Below are 27,520 nucleotides of genomic sequence, written 5' to 3' on the forward strand. Positions count from 1 at the left end.
TTATATAGTGATGATCGGATAATTAGCAACTACTTTTATTCTATGGTATTTTATTATACCAAAATTGATTAGTTATATTTTTACCTTTAGTTCAAGAAAAGAGGAGAAGCTTTCGCATATATTCTGTAAGTAAACTTTCGAAAAGTTAAGAAATTAATTGTTTAAATTAAAAGTCGATCTGTCATGATTCCTTAGAAATGTAACAGGGACCCAGTGCTGTTAGCATGATCCTTTATTGGTGAATTTTCTAACTCTTTTCTATTTTCCTAAGTGTCAGATTTATGCAGGAAAGTCTTTAACTTACTGTGCCCATTTTTAAGGCTGTCTGATTTTTAAGTTAAATTTAAATTGGTTGTGATATTGCCTGGGCAGTGCAAGCATGGCTGCTGGTTTTCTGGAAGCAGGGTTGGGAAGCAAGGTGGAGTTTCACTTTGTGTGTGCCATTTGCTCCCATTTCCCAGGATTCAGCCCTGGTGGGTCTGAGCTCAGAAACCTTCAGGTGTAATATATCCAGGGAATACACATCCACATTCCTTCTAAGAGGAGAGGATAGGTGGACCTGCGGTTCTAACCACAGACTTACTATTGACCTTGCCGGCTCTGTTGTGTTTCACCCTACCTTCCCAGGTACCATGTGCTATGATTTTGGAGACTGTGTTGGGTTCTTCAAAATACACGGGATTGCTTGTTTCTGTTCAAGTCACTCCCTGTGGGCACCAGGGTTGTGCTTTTATGTCAGTTACCACTCCTCTATCTGCTTGCCACCTTGCAACATTGACTCAGAATCATCTGCTGTCAATCCTGTCTCCTGGTTCTGTGTATAATGTTTATTTTATGACTAACTCTCATGAGATTTCAAAAGGAAGAGAAAATAAATTTGTGGTCAATCCATCATATTTAACCCACATTTAGAACCTATATGTAAGTGTAAATCTAAGTTTAATGGAACATAATTATGACCTTAATTCAGACAATTTTCTAGTTATACCTATTATAAGCATATTACACTTTTCCACTCAGGCCTTGTGTAGTAACTCTATTCAAACTCCATACCTGCCATGTGGTCCCATTGTTGTGCAGCATAGATGGAGCCAATTTTGTTAGCACACAAAGTATTGGAAATTTTCAAGTGAGCTAAAAGTCATTAGTTATTTTAAAAACATCTAAAACATGTCTTATAAAAAGTGGGGAGAAAACCGTGATCTCCAGGGCCGGGTGTGGTGGCTCATGTCTGTAATCCCAGCACTTTGGGAGGCTGAGGCAGGTGGATCTCTCGAGGCCAGGAGTTCAAGACCACACTGGCCAACATTGTGAAACCTCATCTCTACTAAAAAATACAAAAACTAGCCAGGCGTGTTAGCACATGCCTGTAGTCCCAGCTACACAGGAGGCTGAGCCAGGAGACTTGCTTGAACTTGGAGGTGGAGGTCACAGTGAGTGATAGGAAATTTTAAATCAAAAAAACGGGGACAGATTTCACCTGAGGCTGTACCAACTAGTCTGTGTTTTGGTGCAGTATTCCTGTTATTTTTATTCTCATATATGGAATTTTCCTCAGAATTGACTTTTCTTATTTTAAAGTATTACGCTGCACTACCTCAACAGTAGTGACGTTAAGGGATACCTTCTTTCCCTTTGAATGAAACTATCGGAATCAGTCCATTTTTATTTTTTATGCCGTATTTGTTTTTGAGACAACAAAAGTATACACATATACACACATAACACTGTTAATGTAATCTATCACAGAATAGCTTAAGAAACATAAGAGTTCAGCTGGAGTTAAAACATTTCTATCTTAAAGGGTAATTTGGTCCTTCAAATAGTAATGTTGTTCAAAAACATCTTGGATTTTGGTTAAGAAAGAAGTGAATTTGCAGTGCAAAGCATCTGAAGCAGCAAAATGCTGTTGGACTCTATGGATACTTCGGATTATTGGCTACTGGCAATGTTTAAATGCAGCATAGGTTTATAAACAACCATGAGATCTTCTCTGTACCCTGCGTTTTTTTTCATACTGGCTGATTAGTAGTAGATCCTGCCCTGTTATGTATTTAATGAGTTTACGAGAGACCCTAATGGAAGAGTGTGATAACGTGATGCAAACAAGCATATTAAGAGGAGGAAGGAAAACTCATCTGAGTTAGTTTTTTTTTTTTTCCAGTTAAAATAATCAGTATTTTGTGGTTTTAAATAAAGCTGTTGTTCTTTTCAACTATTTGGTGATTGGCATTTGGCTACTGGGATTATTTTTAGGCAAGAGCACTTTCTCTCTCTTTCTCTCTTTCTCTCTCTCTCTCTCTCTCTCTCTCTCTCTCTCTGTCTCTTTCTCTCTCTCACACACTTTCCTGTTTTTTAATTTGAGATGGAGTCCTGATCTGTCACCCAGGATGGAGTGCAATGGCACAGTCTCAGCTCACTCCAACCTCCGCCTTCAGGATTCAAGCAATTCTCTGCCTTAGCCTCCTCAACAGCTGGGATTACAGCCACCCAACACCACACCTGCCTAATTTTTGTATTTTTAGTAGAGATGGGGTTTCCCCATCTTGTCCAGGCTGGTCTTGAACTTCTGACCGTGTATTCCACTCACCTCAGCCTCCCAAAGTCCTGGGATTACAGGAGTAAACCACCTCACTTGCCCAGCAGGAACATTTACTTAACATAATTGAGGCAGTTTCCGTATTGACTATCGCACTCTCAACAAATGAATAGATATTTTGAAAGTATTTTAGAGATAGTTGATTTTCCACAGGGCTCAAAAGGTTCACTGTCATATCTCTGATAGCACTGTGGATGAATTTTCACTCATTTGTATCTGTAGGAAGATTTACTTTCCAAATTTTCACTGACTTGAATATTGTTCAAGCTCTTATTGAACTCCTTAATTTCTCCGACATTCTGTGCTCAGCAGCTGCATGTAGGAGAGAAGGGGTTCTCCCTCTCCTGGAGAGGCTCACTTTCTCATGAGGGGGATGCCCTGCAGGCAATTGTATCATGCAACACACAGTGAATTAGACTGATGAGTACGCAAACCCAGAATTGTTTTGTGGTGTGGCTGCAGGCAAAGGGATCCCAGAAGGTGGATGAGGTCAAGCTTGCTGGGACAAGGGGGAAAGGAATAAATATTCCAGATAGAGCAGCACGAGTGAGGCAGGAATGTGCCATAATGTGCATCAAATAACTTAAAGAATGAAATCAATTAACTTCTGAAATGAATGCAGAGTATTCTCAGAAGTTCTCATTTGAGTAGTGTCATAGCAGTCTTATGTAAACATGAAGTGAAAGTTACATTCCAAAAGTTGTTTTCATCATCTGATTTGTGGATGTGAGAGAGTCTTAAAGCAGTACTTTTTCCATCCTCCCACAAGGAAACAGGCCCAGGGAGACCTATGGCCCCTCACTTGTTTGGTGACTGAGCAGCTCTGGCATGCACACTCTCTGACTCTAACACACTGGTTCCATCGCACTCTCTCTTGAATGCACACACTTAGGATTAGTAAGGGAGTAAATGTAGTATTAGGTCTTCATTTACTGCAATCAAGTGCTCTTGTGTCAATATTATTTAATGTATGATATTCTGTTGCAGTTAATGAATAACAGAAATAGAAAATCTCAGTGCTTTTTCCTGCATCAGAAAAAGAACATGAAATTCCATTATAAATGTTTCCCATTATTTATAAAGGGAATTTATAATAGTGGCTTGCCAGGTTTGATGATCAGTGTCATATCAAGGGCAGCATTTTATAACCCATTTTTCAAACATCATCTGTGACAATTAAGAGCCTCCAATGAGTTTCCCATACAGCTGCACATGATACCACACTCGGACAGGTCACGGGGTATGAAAAATACCTTAATGCTTTATTGTTTGACATTTTGACAAAGGCAAAAAACCCAAACTTGGGTAAGTCTATCCTTCTGTGATGTCTTTCTCTATCTTCCTTCTTCTTCAGATACCTCCATGGCATCTTGATAGAAAATACAGCTCGTGTTCCACCATATTCCTGGATAACAGCACAGTCAGCAAGCCTGATCTCAGCCAAATATTAGGATGGTGAGTACAACGAGGTTGCCAAGGGCTGAGTGACAGACCCCCGTATGCTAAAAGCATGCAGGCCATCCGCTGTTAGTTCAGCCATTTGGTTGCCCTTTTCAGCAGGCAGTTGAAGAAGCTGATGTCAATGATATATGGATTTTTCAGGACCTAAGGATGAATTTTTTTAATCTTAGACACTGTGTGGTAAAAGGGAAAGCCAGTTAGCAAATAAACCATCCCAGAATAAGCATGGCTATTTATCTGATGCATTTCTGTTATGACAGTATTGAACCTAATGGGCAGGAGAGGTGCTTTTTATTGGATGTTTCTAGGAAAAATTAGTAGTTCTTTATGGGCCATAGGCCTAGCACGATGGGCACTACTTTGGGAACTACTCTTGGAAGAAGGAACAGCTTGTCCTCCAGTGGCACCATAGTGTATCTGCATTTAAATTTTCCCATCATGCACCAGCACATCATAGGCCACAATCAGAGATGCCCTTTCACAACACCCTTGAAAGATGGGTTCAAGTTGGTTTAAAAAGCCAGCTCCAATGGAGATGTCCAAAAAATATTATTAACATGTCCTTCCATTATGAGTGTTGATTTTCAGAAAACAGTTTGACAAGTGGTACCTCAGAATGTTAATGTCCTTATCCCTAACTTGACTTTCCAGTCTATAAACACTACTAAGTTACAAGCTTAAATTTGTCTCTAATGTACTAGTTTTAAGCTAATTTGTTAGTAACTTCTACTTTAATCAAAAATGGCCATTAATATTCCTAATAATGTGACTTTCCTCTCTCATGTATAACAATAATTGAGATCCAATTCTGTTTCAGCAAGAACTGGACTCCATCTGTGTCTAAAGCCCTGAGTTTTGATCTGTATGGTGGCACCACTTAATGTTTGTATTCAGTCCTAAGTAAAATGCCACCCTTTTTTGGCTAGAGTCCCTGGCTTCTTCTGATTTCAAAAGATTCCAATGACTCAGTATGCAATTCAAAAGTAGTTTTTAAGCTTACCCTTGTTCAAACAAGTAAAAGTCCTGCTTTTTCTTCCAGTGTAGTCTAAATTTTACACTTTTTTTTTAAAGTTGAAATATATATTTTTTCTTTTTTAGAGAAGGGGTTTTGCCGTGTTGGCCAGGCTGGATTCAAACTCCTGGGCTCAAGCAATGCACCCAAGTCAGCCTCCCAAAATGCTGAGATTATAGGCATAAGCTACCGTGCCTGGACTAGAAGTCTATTTTTGAGGCATAGTAAGTTTTAATTTACTCTCCAGTTTTAGAAGGGATTATTTGGTATATTTGCTTTTGATGAAAGAAAGGTTTACTGAGCAAATTAATATAGAAAATTGGCTTTTAGGAAAGATTTTGAAAAATGTATTTCATGGTTAGTAGAGCATTGTTCTCAACGGAAGAAGTGAGCCGTATTAGAATCACTTACAGTGTTTCTTCAAAACATATGTCTGTAAACACGTGCATCTTCCCAGCTCCACCTTCCCTCCGGCTCTGGACACTCACAAGCCTTTTAGGAAAATAAGGAAGTATGTGAGACATCATTATATGGATAAAAGTATCCCAGGTGATTCTGATCTTCACCCTAATTCAGTCATTCCCAACCTTTGCTGCACATTGGAGTCACCTGGGGAACTTTACCGACAACCCTGATGCCTAAAGCATGCCCAACACCAATTAAATCAGAATGTCTCCAGCTGACATTGAGGTCCTGTTTAAAGCTCCCCAGGTGATCCAGTGTGCAGCAAATGTGGAGGCTGCTGCCTCCTTTGTGTGAAAAAGTGATGGTTTTAACATAAAAATTACATGTTTTCCCTGTCATTTGCTCTTCTTTCTACCCATAAAGCCTTTCATCTGTGCGAGTCATTTCTATCTATGTGTGCATATGCTTCAATTTATACCATACCGTAGTGTTTTCTGAAAACCTGCAGTTCACAGGAGCACTGTTCAGGGACCTTGGGTGAATCCGTTTTAAGCGTTGGTTCTCTTAACTGTAAAATGGGCCGTGCATGGAGTGTCACGTGAGGTTCGGTGGTTCTTCTCAGCATGTAACTACAAATTCTGTGATCTTACAATTTGGAGATGACACTGTTGGAAGCACTATAGAAATATCTCTCTTAGATGCTAATAATGTTCTAAGACCTACTTTTTACAACTCCAATTTGCCTTCTGAAATTATTCTCAGCCTCATTTTAAATGTTGAGGGTGAATGGAAGGACAGACCTTATCAAAGAAAAGCCTCTGTTTCCTGACACACAACATCTGTGGATGTCTTTGTAACACAGTAACATACATCTGAAGAGTTGTATTTGTTCATCCATATTTTCTTTAAACTAACGTGGAAGTACCTGTCATTAATATTGTGTGATGTGGTGTTACGCTGTGTGTTTAGTACTGCTTATTTTAGGAGAGCTACAAGTGTCATCGATTTTTGGATGCGTTATAATGTTTACTAATAAATTTTCTGCTAATCATGCATAGGCGATTTTAAATTACTTTATTTGGTATAAAGCACATTCATTCTGTGCTTTTAGGGAAATAATGACAAATGGGTGAGTAGGTGATGGTGAACTAAATCAGCTGAAATGCAGGGCCTAGCAACTTAAAAAGCAAAACACTACTGTCTGACCTAAATGTAAGCATATGAACACATAGATATAAGTAACTTGCACAGAATGAAAGGTTCTATGGGCAGAAGGGCTAATCTCAGGGAGAATATGTCATTATTTATACATAAGAACCATCTGCAGACACAAGTCTTCTATCAGCCTTTTGCCTAGCATTTTGGTTCTCCTGTTTTTGCTGTAAAGCCAGAGGACTAAAACAAAAGAAAAGTGCTCACAGGATATTGTTTTGAATACAGGATTTCAGGGCCACTGAGAGGGTTCCCTCCCCCACCTTTAGAAATATATCTTCAAACCTAACAAATTATGTAATCAGTTCTTACAACCTTTTTTTTCCTCCACAGTGTGACCATGGCAATATGTTACAACATAAAGCACAGGTGAGCTCTTTGAAACCTGTCTTGTTATTGCAGCTCATCACTTTGTGTCATACGAAACATGCTGTCAGGTCATAACTCAAGACATTATAAGCTGTAGAGTGCTTATTTTACAGTGCTACAGTAAATCACTTGTGGGTTTTTTGGTTCGTAAGACTCTTTTAAATTATTAAGGGTTCCAAAGTGTATTTGTTTATGTCTTTGTTTGCAATTTATTTGTAAAGAAGCAGTAAAAAGATGCCCTAGCCTCATGCAAATATATAGTAGGAAAGAGGCGTATTTTTAAAGCTATCAGGTTACTGTGGGTATTCTTTAACCCCATCAAAACTCCAGAAGTGCTAACTAATTAAAATAGTCATAGGAGGATTGTACATATCAATGAATTCGTTCACTAATAGTCACTGATCTTTCTTGTACAATAAATGGATCTGTCCCCTCACTGGCTTTTACAATATTATGCACTGAATACTTGTTTTCTTTATAGTGTCAAAAACTCACTTTCATTAGTATGACCACCATTATAAAAATGTCTTCAAATAGGGAGATGCCATCAAGTTCACAGTAGTAGGTATGAGTTTTCAAAGTCCAGATTTTTAGCTTGAAAGTTTTAGCTTTATTATAGACAAATATTTGTTATTTTCCTTGAAATGACAGACTCACTTGACTTAATTGTATGGATAACAGTCAGTTATACTTTCAGATACAAATGGTGTTCTGTGAAAAATTGGCTTGTTCAGCTCACAATTTAATCACAAGTGCTTTTCTTTAACTTGACCATACTTCAGTATGCAGAAGCGCTTTATGTGAACTTTCTACTTAGGATACTAAAAAGAGAGGCCAAGATTTAGTAACACCATTAATTTTTACTGTTTCATCAAGGACATTCTTCAGTGAAACATGCTCTTTAATAAAAACTGCAAGGGGCAGTGAAGAGTGGAACGAATACTGGTATAATTTGGTACCACTGCCCTTATTCATACTGAGAAAGCATCAGTTTTACTCACGTTTGCTTTTAAACAGTCATTACAAGTGTTGAACAGGGAGAAAGCAATCAATGTCTTTTAACTTTTAAAAAGTAATAAATTGGCCGGGCACGGTGGCTCAAGCCTGTAACCCCAGCACTTTCGGAGGCTGAGTCAGGTGGATCACGAGGTCGAGAGATCGAGACCATCCTGGTCAACATGGTGAAACCCCGTCTCTACTCAAAATACCAAAAAAAAAAAAAAAAAAAAAAAAAATTAGCCGGGCACGGTGGCGTGGGCCTCTAATCCAAGCTACTCAGGAAACTGAGGCAGGAGAATTGCCTGAACCCAGGAGGTGGAGGTTGCGGTGAGCTGAGATCGTGCCATTGCACTCCAGCCTGCGTAACAAGAGTGAAACTCAGTCTCAAAAAAAAAAAAAAAAAAAGTAATAAATAATTTCTGTGTTTTATTTTCAATAAGCTTCTCAGGTTGAATTAGTATTCTTGTAAGAACAGTTTGGGCCATACATGGTGGTTGACACCTATAATCCCAGCTATTTAGGAGACCAAGGTGGGAGAATTATTTTGAATCAGGTGTTTGAGACCAGCCTGGGCAATGTGGCAAGACCCCATCTATCAAAAAAAAGAAAAAAACAAAAAAGAAATGATCAGCTGGGCATGGTGGTATGGACATTTTGTCCCAGCTACTTGGGAGGCTGAGGCAGGAGGATTGCTTGAGCCCACGGAGTCAAGCCTGCAGTGAGTGAGGTTTGTACCACTGTGCTCCATCCTGGGGAAAAGAGCAAAACCCTGTAATAACAACAAAAACAACAACGAGTTTTGACATCATGGGTCTCCTACAGAATCTCAGGGGTCCACAGACCACATTAGGAGAACCACTGCTTTCCTAAATGATCACATAATGTGTTAGTTTGTGAAGTCCATTAAAGACTGCCTTCTTTTAAAACGAAAAGGCAATTAAGTCTGTAACTCAAACTACTTCAGCAAACATAAAGTATAGAAAGAAAGATTTGGGAAATCTTAATGGATTCTAAAAAGTTCTAAAATCCTTATTGCCAACAACTACTGCTTCCTAAAATGTTCCTGTGTTCCACTCCACCATGAGGTTAGAGGAGTAAAAATAGACATAGCTTCTTACCATTGCCTGTTAGCGGGAGTCAGTATTTAAAGGCAAGTCTGGCTCATCAATGTAGAAAAGACTTCCCAGTTCAGAACGTGATGTGTTGATGAATAACAGGTCAAGAAACCCTCTGAAGGCCAGGATCCAGGAGAAAAACTGGCAACAACTGTTTTGGTGAACAAATTTTACCAAAGCAAACAAGAAGTATCTCCCTCCACCCTCCATGCCCTACTCCCAGCAGATACTTTACTAAGATATTAACCATTCCTGAATTAATCTCTTAAATGCACATTCTTCTTTTATAGATATGCAAATAGATCTCTGGCTGTTTTTGATGAGCCAATACATCCACTTTCAGTAAGTGTCACTTTCTCTGAGGTTCTGTTTATGTCTTATGAAGTTGTGTTGATTTCATGATGAAGTCAAAATCATCCACCATTAAGTCTTCACTAAGTTGTGTCTAATCATCTTATGTAAGGAGTGTTGTAAATTGGTCACACTGGAGTAAGAGCTGACGTACAGCTTTGTTTAATTTGTGCACTAAGGGGAATAAACATACCATCCAAATAACAAAATGTGTCATTTTAAAAGATAAGTTTTTATAGCAGCAAACAATAAGAATATTTGTAAGTAGTCCTAACAAATATGAACGAACTCTGTGAATGGAATTAGAAAACAATTTAAAGTTAAATTTGTTTAAATGCTATCAAAACTTAAAAGCTTCCTGCTTCAGGCATATGATAGCCACAGGGCCACCTTAGCACCTATGCTTACACAAAACCAAAAATATTTTAAGATCCTGCCGTTTATATTTTTAGAACTAAAAGACATATTATCCCAGCAAGATTATTCTAAGGGACATGTGGGCACCAATTTTAACATCCCCATCGTAAGAGTACTTAAGAAGTTTTCTTGAATGAATATGTATATTGACTTTCTTCTTCTTTCAGCAAGAAAATATTCCAGGGAAATCCTCTGAGGATGATCCCACACGCAACTGCATTTTCAGTTATTTCTGTGATCTTTCTAAAGTCACAAAACTAACAGCTCCAGGTGCAATCGTAGCATTGGTAAGCTATTTCTTATTTATAAAGCATCTTTAATAACTGGTCTCCTACACAGCGTATGGCCGTGTTTCTAAATAAAAGTTCCTAAAGTTATCATCAGATCTTTTAGGAGAAACCTATGCAAACAAAGTAAATACACATATTAGACTTTAATCATCGTCATGTTTTAAAATGATGCCATTGCTTTTCTTATCACAGAATAATTGCTACTGAAAGCAGCAGGAGAGACTTCTGGTTTCTCCCTCAACAGATTCCAATGTAGGTCTAAGCTGAGTTCCAGGCTGTATTTCCCCACAGTTCTGACCTGGAGCTGCTGCTCTGAATGCTTTGTTGTTCCTGTTGACCTCTTGTGCCTGTTCGGGAAATTGCCCAGGAATGTGGAACTACTAAGACTTGGACGTGGGCTTTGCTAGTTAGCCTGCCAAGCCATAGCTGTGTCCTTACCTCTACATGGTTCTCCCAGAATTCCTGTGGTGAGACTCATTCAGAATATAAAGTCCTGTTCAGATGGCTGGGATGGTTTGACCCTCCCCACACTAACCATGTGGTAGAGGAATGTCAACTACATGGCCTGGAGAGAAAGGATACTTAGAGCAGTACCCTCTCCTTCAGCATCCAGCTAGAGCTTAGGGGTGAAGGCCTCCGCTGGGCACCTGCATAGAAACCTCTCCATGAGCACTGGATCAGATGCAGGCCATTTCATGGAGCTGCAGCCATTGGGAATGCCCAGCACATGCTGGGGGGAAGCAGGAGTGGTACTTCCAGATGGAGAGAGAGAGAGCTGAGGCAGGAGGGAAAGCTGGATTGGAAGAAGGGGGACTTCACTGTATACAGGCTAAATTTGGAGTGCCTGTGAGATAGCAGAGTGACGTGTGCAGTCATTATTTGAATCAACGGAACTGGAACATGAATCTGAGCAGTGCAGTCATCATTTGGATGTATGGGACTGGAGCATGAATCTGAGCTGGCGGTAAGGAATGAAGAGTAAGAGTAGCTGCTCAAGGCGAGGCACAATGGCTTACACCTGTCATCCCAGCTCTTTGGGAGACCAAGTCAGGCCATCACCTGAGGTCAGGAGTTCGAGGTCAGCCTGGCCAACACTGTGAAACCCTGTCTCTTCTAAAAAATACAAAAAATTACCTGAGCATGGTGGTGGACACCTGTAATCCCAGCTACTTGGGAGGCTGAGGCAGGAGAATCTTTGGAACCTGGGAGGCAGAGCTTGCAGTGAGCCAAGATTGCACCACTGCCCTCCACCCTGCACAACAACAGCAACACTCTGGGGAAAAAAAGAGAAAAAGAGTAGTTGCTCAAATGCAAAGAAACTGTTTAGAATGAAAGTGGACAAGCCGGACATGGTGGGACACACCTATAGTCACAGCTACTCAGGAAAAGGGAAAAAAGAGAAGATGGACAAAAGATAGCTCTGTAAAGACCACCAGCATGTGAGGGGCACGCCTCCAGTAAAGTGCCAGAGTGCGAGGAGGAAGAGCAGGAAAATGTGATAAGAACAAAGGGTTCGCGATAGGAAAGGCTGGGGTCACAGTGCTACAGGCTGCCAAGAAGGTCCCCATTCCATAAACACCCCTGGGATGCCAACCCTGTGTCACTCTTCCAAATGCTGGGGTAGAGCAGAGGACAGGTCGAGCACAGTCCTTGTCTTTACGAGGCATTTGTTTTAATGAGGAAAGCAGTTCTTTTTTTAGGTAATGGCAAATAACAAAATGATAAAGCACGATTCAGAGAGAGTGATGGGAGGGGCTCGCTGTTTCCGATAGAATGATCAGGAAGAGCCTCTCTAGAGAGGTCACATCTAAGCAGTGACCTGACTATAAAGCGAGGATGCTAAGGAATGCTGGCATTATAGGCAGTGGGCTGAGTGCCAAGACTGAGACAGGAACACATTTCACGTGTGTTCAAGGAACAGACAGCAGGGAGCCCGCCTGTGAGAGAAATGAAAGAAACAACGGAAAAGATGCAGCCGCAGAGGCGGAGCCGTCGCTCACAGAGCCCTTTGGCTTGCAGACCAGGGGACGAAGTAGAGGTTTTATTCGTTTGAAGCAGCGACTAATGGTAGATCTTGAGCAGGGGAGTGCAGTGTTCTTAATTTAGAGGTTATCCCAAGTTCTGTTGGGAGAGTAGTCCATAGTTGGGAGAGGGGTCGGGACAGTGAAGAGGACTAAGTAGCAACTAGGCTGTTACAGGTGAGCCGTGACACGTGGCGGCCCAGAACCTGAAGCAGGCAGCCTGCCAGTGAAGGTAGCCATGGAGGGATTACACACGGATTGGAGGAGGTTAACTCACATGTAACTATTAGTCTCCAGGAGCTGGGCCAATGGCAATTTCCTGGACAAGATTAGGGCCAGGTTGCGGAGTGGAGCCTTGGGGTGAAGGGCTCTGGTTTGTGGGTGTGAAAGCTCCGGGGACCTCAGCAAGAAGAGTCTCAGGTGAGTGATGGGGGTGGGGGTTGGTTAAGGTGAGATGGGAGGCAAGGAGCTGGCACCAGGGCATGACACTGTGAGCAAATGAGAGGATGTCGTGGGGGAGCTGGGGAGAGCAGGATGGGAACAGGCAACACATTTGTATTGGGGAAAATCTCTGGCAGAGAGAGAGAAAGTCTTCAAGAAGAGGTGATTTGGGGAACAGTGTTCTGCAAAAGTGGATAGGATCCATCATGCTGATAGAAGAGTCGATGTTAAGAGAAACTTTCTCACTGACCCAGGAGGGCAAGTGGTATCGATGAGTGTCAGCGGATCACTGGTTTACCAGTAAAGGTGACAGGAAGTTGAGGGCTTGCCAGTGCTGCTTCAGTGCTCTCTCATGAGTCCTGTGGAGTTGAACACTAGGAGGGAGGGTTATTCCTTGAAAAACCGACAGTGCAGGGTTTTGGAGAAAGAGAGCAGGATCTCTCATAAGAACATGTCATGTTCAAGGGCCATGTGATTTGGAAAACACAGTTGATTTTGGAGAACATTGCCAGATCTGAGCCACCAATCTGATAATGTTCATACAATAAATGAACTCTCTTAAAATAAACTGTTTCTCTTTCACCTTGATTCAAAGACCTCACGTAGCATAGAGTCATACTCTTCTACAGAGCACCCTCTGAGGTAGCAACATCTCACAGCTTATCTCTGTAACCTTCCCTCAGCTGGTCCTTCTTCTAGTTCTTTATAGGATAGAGACTGCACAGATAGACAATCATTTCTGAGATTATCTCACAAACTGCTTGGCGGGTTTAGAGCCACCCCAAGGATAGAGAGGCCGGCAGCTCTCTCTGCCTTCAAACCGCCAGAATTGACTGAATGCAGATACTGGAGGACAAGAAATAAGTTTTTGTGAAGTGATTGTGGAGACATGGAAAGTAGGGGCTGTGAGCGGGACCCTCCATTCATTCACAAGCATTCCTCATCAAGGCGCTGAATACAGGGACTGTTTCTCAGCAACAGAGACCTGCCCTTGTCATGCTCTCTGCCTGGCCACACTGGGAGGCACTCTTGACCTGCAGTTCCTAAGCCTGTGTCCCAAAAGCGGGTGAGTTGTTGTGAAAAGGAGAAGACAGCAGTATTCTCAGTATGATTTGCGTGCTACACGTTCTAGCATGGCACACCTGTAAAATTCCTATCTACCTGCCAGCCAGGTGTGACGCTGCACGCGGATGGCACTGTAGTGTTTCCTGAACAACCTTAATCTGCACCAGGCCTGTGTTTGTGCTGCCTTTCATGAGTGTGAAGGTGCTGAAGGTGCCTTTCTTCATGCTCACATCCCTGTGAATGAAATTGGCATGAAAATTTCTGTGGGCAGAGTATGCTGCAGAAGTATCTGACTATGACTGTGACTTGCCCTCTTGCTTTGTGTGAGCAAACTCCCTGCACAACATGACAATAAAAGGCACTTAACGTTCTGGCAAAAACCAGAAGTCTTTCATTCTTAAATGATATCACCACACTGAAACAGAACTGAAATCAAAGACAAGTGCTCTGTTTGGCAGGTGTACATTGAACGCCTTTTAACGAATGCTAACATCGATCTTTGTCCTACTAATTGGAAACAAATTGTCCTCGGAGCCACGCTTCTGGCCTCCAAGTTTTGGGGAAATCGTCGTCACTGGAGTGCAGATGACAGCCAGAATCCCAAGGATGTTGCAGTTGAGACAATGTGAGTTTCTAAGGTTTTGGCAAACTTTGCCATCATTTTCCATGCCTCATTTGCTCTCCAAGTTATCAGTGTAAGAAATATCTTTATAGGTTTCCTTGTGCAGATAAAGGAAGTAGGCATAAGACCACAGACTTCAATCAATCCAGCTTTAGTATAACAGTTTATATTTTCCAGCATTAATGGGTAAGTCTTGATGTGATATTGTTGTAATAACTGGCTGATAAACTGAAAAGTGTTTTTCTGATTGTTTTTTGGCAAACCTCTTACAAGTGTGCTGTCAGAAAGACACAGTGCAGTAAATATCTTTATAGCTTTTTAGAAGCCACCTGCCAGTTTCAGTCCCCTTTGAAGGGGCAAACATCAGGCCTTTGAAATACCTGGCCACTTTTCATGTCTTAAGGCCTCTGGACTATGCAGCAGTTACGCTTTAACCTAAGTCACCCATTGTATATTTGCTTTTGCTTATCTTTATCTCCCCCTTTAATCTGAAGATCTGCTTTTATAGGAACCTTGAGATATGATGTTAAATAGCTACAGATTTCTCTGCCCTGGCTCCTCCCCATTAACCTTGCATGTGTTTGGAAATTGGTCTGATGAGTTAGAAGCTTGCACGTTCACCTCCCGCAGTTTGAGAAGCATTTCTGGGGAATCACACCATGTCCACCACACTCACAGGCTCCCTGGGTACTCAGACATTCACAGAAGCAGGCTAGGGGCCAGTAGTTGTTTACGAGAGTTCGGGAGCTGCGCAGGGTCATGGAGTTCCTCCCAGATGCACCAACATGGCACTGCAACACAGCTTCCCCAGGGTTCCCTTCCCATTTGGCCTTATGACTGCTGTGAAGTGAAGGGCCCTGAAGCAGGCAGGCAGGGTGAGCAGGGGGGCATTTCCAGCAGAGCTGCCCTGGGTGCCCGCTGGACAGTGAGGACAGCTGTGTCGGCCGCATCTGGTGCAAGACAAGGGAGCAGCTCTTGTTTACGTTGACCATCAGAAAAGACAATGCCAGGCAGTGGCACAAGTTAGTTTTGTGATCCATCTTTGCCCGTGACTCCAGATAGGAGGACTGCTATTCAGAATCACCTCAGTGTATGGCTGCAATTGAAGATACAGTTTATATTGTAGATACACTGCAGTGTGTATATATCTACATTCAATCACTTGTGCACAGGAGTTCAGACCTGCTGGGTAGCAGAGTGAAGCCTGTCCATACAAAAATTTTTTTTAAAAAATTACCCAAGTGTGTTGGCAGGTTCTGTAGTAGTCCCAGCTACTTGGGAGTCTGACGTGGAAGAATTGCCTGAGCCTGGTAACTTTAGGCTGTAGTGAGCTGTGATCACGTGACTGCACTTCAGTCCTGGGTGAGGGAACCAGACTCTCTCTAAGAAACAAACAAACAAACAAACATTTTTGCCACCACTTTGCTAATAGTATAAACCAAGTGATAATTGTGATATTTGGGGTAGCCATTTTACCAAAGAGTATGACAGCAAATGAATTTGAAACAAATGGAAGTACTTTGAAAGTTGCAAATGCTAAAGGGAGTTTAATCATAGTCATCCACTGCAAACTGTTCCCTAAAAGGAAGCACGATTTGTGACTGCCTGATTTCTCCTTCTCTGCTGCCTGGCCAGAGGTAATTTATCAGTACAGGATAATTGCAATAGAAAAAGTGTTAAACTCATGCAGAGATAGCTGTACAGGAGACCAGAGTTTGACTATTACTGAAATTAGTCTCTCTGAAAACTCTGGGATGGTTTTTTAAAAGAGTAATTTGGTGGGTAGGGGGTCAGAAAGTGGGGAGTGCTGACAGATCAGGTCAGCGATGAAATCATAGGGCAACGTTGAAGCTGTCCTCCTGCATTGAGTTGGCTGCTGGGTTGGGGCCAGAAAACCATATGAGCCACTTTGATTTGTGAGGGTGGTGTCACCTGATCCCAGTACAACGTCTGCAAAATATCTCAAGCACTGATTTTAGGTTTTACAATAGTGATGTTATTCCCAGGATCAATACGGGCAGGTTCAAATTCTTGCAGCCTTCAGCCTCATGACTCCTAAGCCACAATTTCTAATCTTGTGGCTAATTTATTCATTGTGGAAAGGTCATCTATCTAGTTCCCAGGTGGGAAAGGGGTTTGTTTTGGGAAAGGGTTGTTACCATCTTTGGTTTCAAAGTTAAACTACAAACTACATTCCTTCCAAAGTTAGTTTGGCCTCTGTGTAGGAAAGAACAAGGACAGCTTGGAGGTTAGAAGTGAGATGAAGTCACATCAATCCTCTTTCACTGTCATCATTTTCTCCGTTACAGTTTTTGCAAAGGTGGTTTCAAATTTGTTCAAATCATGAACACTTAGTTCTGCCATTTTGGCAGCTGAATTGTTCTCAAAACCTGCAGCTAAGCTGCCTGGGGCTCTGATTTCCAGTCACAAGATCAGAGAGCATGCAGGGATAAGTGCAGGTTTCCACAGAAGTGAGCTCCAGAAGCAGTGGAGGCAGAGGCCAGCCTCAAGAAGACAGGTTCCAAACAGAGCTGTTTGTGTGTGAACGGAGAAACACCGGGAGCTATGGTCTGAACAGGCTGCTTCTGTTTGTGATCTTGGGAAGCTGAAAAGCATTACGTCCAAGCATTTAATAGACATGTGTCTCACCCTACTGCTCTTGACTATTTGCAATGATCCCATTTTGAGTGTCAGCTTAACAGATAAATAACTGCTGTCCCTCAGATTTTTCTTAAAACGTTCCAACATCGATGTGTCTTCCCGGAATATATATCCTTTCTAGAGAGTTAAACTGAGTAGCCACTATGCAGAAATGCTGTGTTGTAAAGGGTATGCTGTTCAGTCAACTAGCTGTTTAAAAAACCAGAAATCGGCCGGGTGCGGTGGCTCAAGCCTGTAATCCCAGCACTTTCGGAGGCCGAGGCGGGTGGATCACGAGGTCAAGAGATCGAGACCATCCTGGTCAACAAGGTGAAACCCCGTCTCTACTAAAAATACAAAAAATTAGCTGGCCATGGTGGCGCGTGCGTGTCTGTGATCCCAGCTACTCAGGAGGCTGAGGCAGGAGAATTGCCTGAACCTGGGAGGCGGAAGTTGCGGTGAGCTGATTGCGCCATTGCACTCCAGCCTGGGTAACAAGAGAGAAACTCCACATAAAAAGAAAAAAAATAAATAAAAAATAAAAAAAACAGAAATCTTAGAAGATGAATCGGCTGTTGACACAATTCTTTTCTTCAGCGATTAAACCCCTATAAATAGCTACACTAATTCTGGGAAGTGCCATTAATTTCTGTAGTAAGTCACGACCTGATTACCTGTCTATTCAAATATTGTTTCATTTACATTTCTATAGACCTATGGATACGTGAACAGGATATTAATTTTAGAAGGAGGTTCAGTTGGATTTTACGTTCAGCAAATGAGATCCCCACATCTTGACTTAGAGTCTAACTGCCCTCCACTTTCAAGCATTTGCTTACTTGGCCAATGGGTAAAAGGTTAAAACGTTCAAACCAAGAAACCAAATGTATTGTTCAGATATTGATCATTTTTAAGCAATTAACTCATTACAGGGCTTACTCTGAAAGCACCCAGAATGACTCTAACTGTGTACCTATTAATTTAGCTTTGGTGAGGGCAGCTGGATGACCGTGAGGCAGAGGACGGCTCCCAGGGCTTTCCTCTCCCATTGCCTCCAACTCCCCCACATTCTGTTCTGTCCAGGGGTGACAGATGCCGAGTTCTTCAGGGTTGCATTCCCAACTCAAGAGCAACACTGCATGTGTTAAGGCCAGGGCCCTACTATAAATCACATTATAATATGAGTTTAGCCAAAATGACTCTCCTTGACTTTTCTGCCTTTCAAATTGTAAATGTTATTCTTCCCCAGTCTCTTCCTAATATTAAGGTGAGCAGAAACTTGCATTATGCCTCCTTGACACAGCCGAGTGTGCTGGAGCAGAGGGAAGGGGATTCTTTTTGCCATAAAATGTATCTTGCTTATGTATTTATTTGGGATGAATTCTCTTTGTAGCCTTACGGTTTTTCCTCCTCCGAGGTAATAGGGTGGCTCTCCATGGGTCCCCTTGTTGCCATGGTGATGCGCCCCATCTTCCTGTTGGTGCTTCTCTACTTCAGCAAGTCCCTTCCTGTTATTGTCCTGGGAAATATGCCTGGAGCTCCTTCAGAGCTAAGAAATGGTACCCATCATTCCTGTCATCTCATCACCATTGCGGGGTTTGTGAGTGAGCTTGGAGTCTGAGTTGCGCAGCTGCCCTAAGGGAACTGTGAAGAATAAGCCCCGAGGCAGCAGCAGGAGTGCAGAAGAGGCTTCCACCTCTCCCTCATCCCAAACTTGGGCTGCTGGGATGCAGAGGAGACCCCAAGCAGCTGTGCCTTGTTTGGACATTAGTGTAAGGACCCAACCACTCAGCCTTTATTTGTTTCAAAACAGAACTTTGAGCATCCTAGTAGCTCAGAATATTTTTAAAGATAACCCACTTGACTAAAATTGCCCTGTGTTCGCTTTATTGTGTTTCTCCTCCCCCAGGAGTAAGATGGAGAAGAGTTTTTTGGAGCTACTTGAGTTTAATATTCATGTGTCTGCCAGTGTTTATACGAAATATTACTTTGACCTGCGTGCCTTGGCATACGACCATGACCTGTGTTTTCTATTTAGTTTTCTTCGCAAAGATAAAGCAGAGAGATTGAAGGTAAGGCTGTGAAGTCACTTAGTGGAGTTTCCCATTGGCCGCAAAAGCCGACATCTGTGACAAAATCAGATTAAGTAGTGATTAGGAAAATGAAAGCCTTAAAATTAACAGACCAAAGTGCTTATTTTTTTGGCATCATATTTCAAGTCTTTTATGCATTATACAAGAATCATCATCATCATCATCATTATTATTATTATTATTCTTTTAGGAGAAGGAGTTTCGCTCTCGTTGCCCAGGCTGGAGTGCAATGGTGCGATCTCAGCTCATTGCAACCTCTGAATCCTGGGTCCAAGCGATTCCCCTACTTTGCCTCCTGAGTAGCTGGGATTATGTGCAGGCACCGTCATGCCCGGATATTTTGTATCCTCATTAGAGACAGGATTTCTCCATGTTGGTCAGGCAGGTCTCGATCCCTGACCTCAGCTGATCTGTCCACCTTGGCCTCCCAAAGTGCTGGGATTACAGGGATGAGCCCCTGCACCCGGCCATGGATCTGTATTTTAAAACGTTATTGATATTCTCACTGCTTTGACCATAATTCAGAATATTTTTAGTTAAATTTAATCTGTTCTTAATGAGTTTCTTTTTATTTTCTACCTGTTCACATAGCATTCATGAATAAATGCAGTTGTATTCCTAATTATATCTAAATAGACAATGCACTTACTGCTCTTGGCTGTCTTTTACTTCAGCAATTGCAATTTCGTGTCCTTGTCTATTCTGTATATCTCGGTGCAGTCCCAGGAGTTTATCAGACAAAGCAGTAGTGGCTGAGAGACTTGTGCTTAGACTGTATAAGGTGCCAGTGTTTCAAGTACTAGGTGTAGGAACAACATGAGTTTTCAGCGAAAATGGCTTCATGGGACAATGTAAGATTTATGGTTTATGACTCTTGGTGAGTACACAGGAAAATTCCAACTGAAACAGACACATTTAAAATTGGCACTGTCTCTGGTGTCTCGGTGGTACTGTGGAATAATACATTTCTCTACCACAATGTGCAAGTAAAGCAGCACCTTGTGGTGCTTCCATCATTAGGCTTCTTGGGTGTTCTCAAGCAGCCCTGCACGCACCTGCCTCATTAAAATCTGCTCGGAGTGTGTAGTAACTACTAAGGATTCGGTAGAATTTGAATCACTGAGTAAGTTGATTGTTTGGCACAAGTGTATGTTGATTATGCTGAAGGAACAAGTGCACAGGTAACAGATAATATTGTTACAAGCTTGTCACAATACTCTGAAAATCTTTTGGAGCCCTATTTTATTTTTTATGTGACAGTATCACCAAGCAATGAGCCCAATTTTCAACTTATAAAGTAAGTTTGTCTTGCCTCTGGCAATCTTTTCATAGCTCTTAAAGGAGACTACCTTGGTGAATGGACAGGGAGTTGCATCCTCAGAACCCGGCACTGTAAAACTCAGCCAAAGCAGCTACAAGGGAACCCTCCAAAGGAATCTGTATGTGTGGCTTCTCATCAATGATGCCTTTTTAAAAATGTTGGAGCCTTTTTAAAAATTGTACCCATTTTCTCTTTAATTGACTTTCCTAGGCTATGTCACCGCCATGTGAATACAAAGACGTGCATAAAGATGTCGCCACTATGAGAAGGGCCGCCAGCATGGATTTCATCGCTATTCGGCATACTAATGCCATCTTACCTTAAAGACAGAAATTAGCATTATAAGATCCTGGACTCCTCAACTGTAAAGACTACAAAATATCACTTCTATTGCTGAAAAAGTCCAGGAAAATTGGGATCTTCTTTTTTTATGTTTTTTTAAAAATTTTTCTTGTTGTCGTTGTTGCTATTGTTGACTTTGTTGTTGTTGATTAGGATTTTCACAGAGCACAGATTTCTTCAAATAACCACACTGTGAAGCTGGGTGATGGTGGCATGAACAGTGGTTGCCAGCTGCTATCTGCCCTTCTTGTTTCACTGAGTCCAGATGGCATTCCTAGGGCACTACCTTCTTGAACAACTCTTGGGGAAGACTACTGTCACATGGACACACCACATCCCAGTGCAGAGTCAACAGTCACCCACAGTCCCAAGCAGGTGACAATCTGAACTGAGCTGGAATTCAAAAAACTATAGAATTGGCCCCAGATTTGTGAGAGTGCCTGGGTTTGGATCTCTGTCCACAGAGGCACTGAATGCACGATGGCACGAAACAACAAGTGTGGGAAGATAGAATGCATGGGGACAAGGCTGTCATTACTCCAAGTTCCATGGGGGCTCAGGCCTGTTCATCTCGTCTTTGAAGGGAATCTGTATATGTGAAATGAGGCTCCCACCTCATGGTAATAAAGGGAGAGATGAAATCAGCTCATCTTCCCCCAGGCCCATACTGGTCATACCAAAACACAGAGTCTTGCTGTGTTGCCAGGCTGGAGCACAGTGGCGAGATCACCAGTCCCTGCAACCTCTACCTCCCGGGTTCAAATGACTCTCCTGCCTCAGCCTCCCAAGTGGCTTGGACTACTGGCATGAACCACCAACCCAGCTAATTTATATATTCTTAGTAGAGACAGGGTTTCATCATGGTGGCCAGGATAGTTTTGATCCCTTGACCTTGTGATCTGCCTGCCTCAGCCTTCCAAACTGCTGGGATTACAGGTGGGAGCCACCGTGCCCGGCCTCTTGCATTTACGTTCACAATAAAGTGGTTTGGAATATCCCACTGTTGACTTGTGATTTCCTCCTCCAAACATAATCTGTGGCCCTGTATACACAACTGAATATTTTCATGTATCGATATTTTGTGTCTGAAGATGAAATATTAAATGAAACATGTTAAAACGTTTCATGCAAAGCCTTCAGTGCTTGTAGAGTCTACTCTTTGGTGAATACACAAATTCATCTGTTTTAAATATTAACATTTGTATTAGATATGATAATGATATTTTCTTTCTCAGCTTCACTTGTTAGATAGTTACGTATGTTCTTTCATAATTAATGATATTGTATCTGATATTTGATGTAAAAAACTCCTAGAATATTTGGAATTGATACTTGAAATTAAACAGCAAAATGAGAATTGCTGAAACCTACTGATAATGTACTTATGATGGGTTTATTATCTATGATCTCTTTCATTGTTAATTTTTAAAGTTTCCATGGAAAACTGTACTAAGAACTTAAAATTGTCTATAAAACCCTTTGTGCCCTGCGCTTTAGCTCCAATGCATAATGAATAAAGGAAAATGGATTTTCCTTCAGGAATTCTGCTGGACTCTTCCTTTCTTTTCCCTTTAACCTGGGGGCAGCGTCTTCAGGTCACCATGGGGTGAGGTGACCATGAATGGCGTCCCTAGAACTGCCGCTGGGAGGAGTGTGTATGTGGAGATGGGTTTCGTGGCCACGTTTCTTCCTCGGGTCTTTCTGGTTGTGATGGTGGCTCTGAGGATGGTTTCTGAGGATCCTCTCCAGGGGATTCCTCCACCTTTGGTGTCTCCCTTGGTGGAAGGCCCGAGAATATCTGGAGTGGGATTCCTAGGGTCGCCCCTGTGTGACAGAGGTGCCTTGTGTGGGTCCAGAAAGCCGCGTTTTTGGGGCGGTGGAGCCTCGTCTCCCCTGTAGGGTGGGCAGGATGTCTGAGGGAGTGCTGGAGGAAAGCCCTGTGTGTCGGGGTCACTGTGCAGTCTCAGTACAGCCCTAGACCTGGGGAAGTCATGATGGAGACTCAGAGGTGCTTGGGGCAGGGAAGGGGGTGGCCTAGGCAGTCACCAAGGTGTGACAGCATCGCTGATGCCGGCAGGCTGTTTTGGGAGGGGTCTTTGGAGGAGAATAATTGTGGAGTCTCCACAGGCGGGGAAACTGTGAGGGTGTTCCAAGGCTGGAGGTCAATGCGGGGGTGGGTGGAAATAACCTAGGGAAGCTCTCAGGAGAGTAATGGGCCCCACAAGGGTTGGGGTGGAAGGAAGGGGCCTAAACAGGTCCTGTCTTGCAGGGTCCTTGTGCAGGGTGTCTCAGAGATGGATCTCTGGGGCTCCTGAAGTCACCGATACCCTGCGTGGGGTGTTTTCCAGGGTCAGACCTTTCCAGGTCCTGGAGCAAGGAAATGAAACTGGCTTCTTCCTCCCCACCGCCTGGTTGCTGCTTGGCAAACAACCTTCGGGGAGTGCCAAGGCTCCTGGCATTCCCTGACAGGCCACAGAAGCGGCTCAGGGCTGGGCCCAGATAAAGGGGCCCTCTTAGATATGTATATTTGATATTGAAAGTGAAATGGGAATAAAGGCTTCATCTGCGCTTTTGTTTCTAGTCTCAAACTCCATTTTGCTGTGTCATCTTCAGCAACATTTCCCTCTTTGGGCCTCATATTTCCTATATATTTTGTGGGAAATCTGGAGTTTGGAACATGAGTTTCCTGTATCAGGACTCAGCCTCCCAAGTAGCTGAGATTACAAGCACATGCCACCACTGTCCAGTTATTTTTTATCTTTATTTTTATTGTTTGTATTTTTAGTAGACACGGGTTTCACCATGTTGGCCAGGGTGGTCTCAAACTCCTGACCTCAGGTGATCCACCCACCTCAGTCTCCCAAAGTGCTGGGATTACAGACATGAGCCACCACTGCCAACGAGGGCATGAACCAGATCCATGACACTCAAAATGTGCTCCACTAGCCAGCACTCACCTCACCTGGGAGCTTACTAAAAATACAGAAGAATCAGGTGAGGTGGCTCACCCTTGCAATCCCAGCACTTTGGGAGGCCAAGGTGGCCGAATCACTTGCGGTCAGGAGTTCAACACCAGCCTAGCCAACATGGAGAAATCCCATCTCTACTAAAAATATAAAAAAAATCTTAGCCAGGTATGATGGCCGGCTCCTGTAATCCCAGCTACTGAAGAGGCTGAGGCAGCAGAATCTCTTGAACTCGGGAGGGAGCCACAGAGTGAGACTCCACCTCAAATCAATAAATATCTTTAAAAATTAAAAATAGCAAAAAAATAAGAAAAATAAATAAAAAATAGCTTTCTTGTCGTGGCCTGCACACTGTTGGCTCGTCGGTCTCTGAGACCTGAAAATTGAGCGTTTTCACACCCCAGGGGCTTCCTCTGGCAGCTCTGCAGCTGTCACCATGCCACAGAATGAATATATTGAATTACACTGGTAACGCTATGGATACCGTTTGGATGACCATGAGAAAAAGAGAAAGAAGGAAAGTCCTGAGGCTCATGAACGTTCAAAGAAGGCAAAGAAAATGATTGGTCTGAAAGCTAAGCTTTACCATAAACAGTGCCGTGCTGAGAAAATACAAATGAAAAAGACTATCAAGAGGCATGAAAAGAGAAACACCAAACAGAAGAATGATGAAAAGACTCCACAGGGAGCAGTATCTGCCTATCAGCTGGACAGAGTGGGGCAACCTCAAGCTAAAGCACTTTCCAGTATGATTAAACAGAAACGAAAAGAGAAGGAGGGAAAATGGGAAGTCCCTCTGCCTAAAGTATGTGCCCAGGGAGAAACAGAAGCATTGAAAGTTATTCGAGGGCCAGGCATGGTGGCTCAGGCCTGTAATCCCAGCACTTTGGGAGGCCAAGTGGGTGGATCACAAGTTCAGGAGTTCAAGACCAGACTGGCCAACATGGTGAAACCCCATCTCTACTAAAAATACAAAAATTAGCTGGGTGTGGTGGCAGGCGCCTGTAATCCCAACTACTTGGAAGGCTAGGCAGAGAAGTGCTTCAACGCGGGAAGCGGAGGTCGCAGTGAGCCAAGATGGTGCCACTGCACTTCAGACTGGGTGACAGAGCAAGACTCTGTCTCAAAAAAAAATAAAAATTAAGGAAAAAAACAGTGGGATTATCCTGGGAGTACAATGGAAAGAAACCCTAATACCACAGCTATACAGCAGACCTAAAAGCAATCAGTTTTCATTAGACGTCAAAGAACTCTATGAAAACTATTTTAAAGACAAATGTAGATACCATAAACTATGTGGTTTAAAACTTAAAAGTTCAAGCTCTGACATAAAGCAATGCATATTTTTAAACAAAAGGCAAAAATAACCCACAAAAATCAACTATATAAAAGCCATGTTCCATAAAGGAACGTATAGCACTTTTACACAATTAACATGTAAGAAATGATGGGTGATGCTTGCTTTTCTTCTTATAATTTTTGTATTTTTAGTATAGATAAGCTTTAACCATGTTGGCCGGGTTGGTCCTGAACTCCTGACCCCAAGTGATCTACCTGCCTCAGCCTCTCAAAGTGCTAGGATTACAGGTGTGAGTCACCGCACCTGGCTGGCAAGTAAAGAACAAGCTTTCTGAGTAACACAAGGAAACCTCCCACAGTTAATTCAGAGTTGAGGACCACTTACACTACCGAATTCACGCTCAATCACTTTAGATTCATGAAAGGTACAGGTGATAATCATGTCTCCTTTTTTTTTCCTTAACTAAAATCGAACCTGTCATTTATGAACTTCTTTTCTTATCAGCCTTTGCCTATTAACTTATATTAAAGAATAATCTGGGCTACGCACAGTGCCTCACACTTGTAATGCCAGCACTTTGGAAGACCGAACAGGGGTGGATCACGAGGTTGGGAGTTTGCGACCAGCCTGATCAACATGATGAAACTCCGTTTCTACTAAAAATACAAAAAATGAGCAAGGCATGGTGGCGCGTGCCTGTAATCCAAGCTACTCAGGAGGCTGGGGCAGGAGAATTGCTTGAACCCGGGAGGCCGAGGTTGCAGTGAGCCAAGGTCACGCCACTGCACTCCAGCCTGGGCGACAGAGTGAGACTCCGTCTCAAAAAAAAAAAAAAAAAAAAACACACAAAAAAAAAACAATTGGAAAACTAAGTTGAGGTTTAATTTCTTTCCCTTTTTTCTTCTTTCCTTCTCCCAATAAAAAATCGGGAGGTTGTTATTTGACTATACTTACCAAAACCTTATAGTCACTGAAAATTATAAGTTAAAATACTAATAAGCAATTATAATTTCCTATTGTCTCAACTATTTTTTCTTACCTTTACAGAAACTCTACATTTTAAATATTATTAAATTTTAAATTATACATTTTATGAACTAGTATCTCATTTAGAAATTCACTTTCGCTTCTATAGTTTTTATAATTAAAAATTTATTTTTCAAATTTTTTATTTTTCTAAATTTTTAGTAGAGATGGGGTTTCACCATGTTGGCCAGGCTGGCCCTGAACTCCTGACCTCAAGTGATCCACCTGCGTCAGCCTGTCAAAGTGCTGGGATTACAGGCATGAGTCACCACGCCTGGTGACTGGCGAGGTCACTGCTCACTGCAGCCTCCGCTTCCCAGGCTCAAGCAGTCTTCCCACCTCAGCATCCCAAGCAGACGGGACAACAGGCACGCACCACTGAGGCAGCAAAACAGGATCTGGAGGCGGGGAACATAAAGTCGATCTCACACTTGGGCTGTAACAGGAAATACCCTCTCCACAGAGAACAGGCCAAGTAAATGGCTCTGTAACCTTACCGTTTCTCTGAAAACGTGGGCGATGTCTCCACTTGTCCGGGGTGCATTCCAAGGGAGTTCTGCCATATTCTGCGAGGAACTGGGGTCCTATCTAAACTTTTCATGGGAAAAGTACTGCGGTCGTGGGATGAAGTTACGTAGGAGTAAGGGGGAAAACCACCTCGCCGAAGTGACCGGTGAAACTGTCCTACAGCCCCTGGTCCGTGCGGCTCGGGCCGGGAATCTGCTGCGCAGGTGGCGGCTCCCGGTGCTGCAGCGGGCTCGGGGCGGCGGCCGAGGGGGCGGAGGCGGAGGCCAAGGTGATGCGCAGCCGCTGGAAGCCACTGGAAACCGCTGGGCGGGCGGCAGGGCACCTCCAGGCCGGCCGCCAGCTTGGCCTCCTTGGAGCCTGTCCGGCGCTGGAGGTGCACGAGCAGCTGCGGCTGGCCGCGGCGGAAGTGCCGGTTGCGGAAGTGGTGGAGGGGCCGGTCCCGCCGTCCCACCGCCCCCCGGCCCCGGCCCGGCCCCGGCCTCGGCCCGCCCTGCACCACCTTGTGGAAGCCGGAGACGTTGAGCTGGCGGACGAAGCTGGTGAAGTTGGTGGTTGTGAAGAGCCCGGGCTCGGCCCCGGCCCCGCGGCCCCGCCGCCGCCTCCCGGCCCGGGCGGGCTGAGCAGCTCCACCTCGAAGAGCGGCTGGTGGATGAGCAGCCCCTCGCCGCGGCCGTCCCAGCGGGTGGACCGTTACCACGGGCTGTTCACCAGACGCCACCGTTCGGCGGGGAAGTTGTTGGGCTTGATGGGGATGGAGAGCGGCGCCTCCTGCATCGCCCCGCCCGGCCCGGACCTCGCGCCCACCCACCCAGCCTACCTCTCCCTCCCCGTGCTCGATTCCCGCCCCCGACCCCCGCCGCGGCCTTCGCCTCGCCCTGTGGGCTCCTGCCTGCCCGGCCGCCGCGGACCCCATGAATGTCTTTTG

General features: G+C 43.4%; 2 protein-coding genes across 2 annotated transcripts in view; both read right to left on the reverse strand.

Moving 5' to 3' along the window:
* LOC141581415 (uncharacterized) overlaps positions 1 to 27,520 on the reverse strand; it is a 578,148-nt gene that overhangs the window by 513,487 nt on the left and 37,141 nt on the right. The gene's annotated exons all lie outside the window — the stretch shown is intronic.
* Positions 15 to 27,508, reverse strand: LOC141581732 (heat shock factor protein 5-like). The gene is made up of 4 exons (XM_074387993.1): positions 26,565 to 27,508; positions 15,617 to 15,761; positions 5,484 to 5,564; positions 15 to 4,204 (listed from the first exon to the last, which is right to left on the reverse strand). Exons 1-3 carry the CDS (start codon positions 27,506 to 27,508, stop codon positions 5,493 to 5,495), a joined length of 1,161 nt encoding a protein of 386 aa, XP_074244094.1. The 3' UTR covers positions 15 to 4,204; positions 5,484 to 5,492.

Source organism: Saimiri boliviensis, chromosome 1, assembly GCF_048565385.1.
Source record: "Saimiri boliviensis isolate mSaiBol1 chromosome 1, mSaiBol1.pri, whole genome shotgun sequence".
In the NCBI taxonomy this organism is placed as follows: domain Eukaryota; kingdom Metazoa; phylum Chordata; class Mammalia; order Primates; family Cebidae; genus Saimiri; species Saimiri boliviensis.

Excerpts from the sequence above, each read along its gene's own strand:
- LOC141581732 (XM_074387993.1), bottom strand. The coding sequence starts at position 27,508 with ATGGGGTCCGCGGCGGCCGGGCAGGCAGGAGCCCACAGGGCGAGGCGA. Across the intron at positions 15,762-26,564 it reads CCCACGTTTTCAGAGAAACG|AGAGAGTCTGGTTCCCTCAC; the intron begins GTAAGGTTACAG and ends TTTGTTTCTTAG. Across the intron at positions 5,565-15,616 it reads GAACCTGCCAACACACTTGG|GCTTGTGAGTGTCCAGAGCC; the intron begins GTAATTTTTTAA and ends TTTTCCTAAAAG.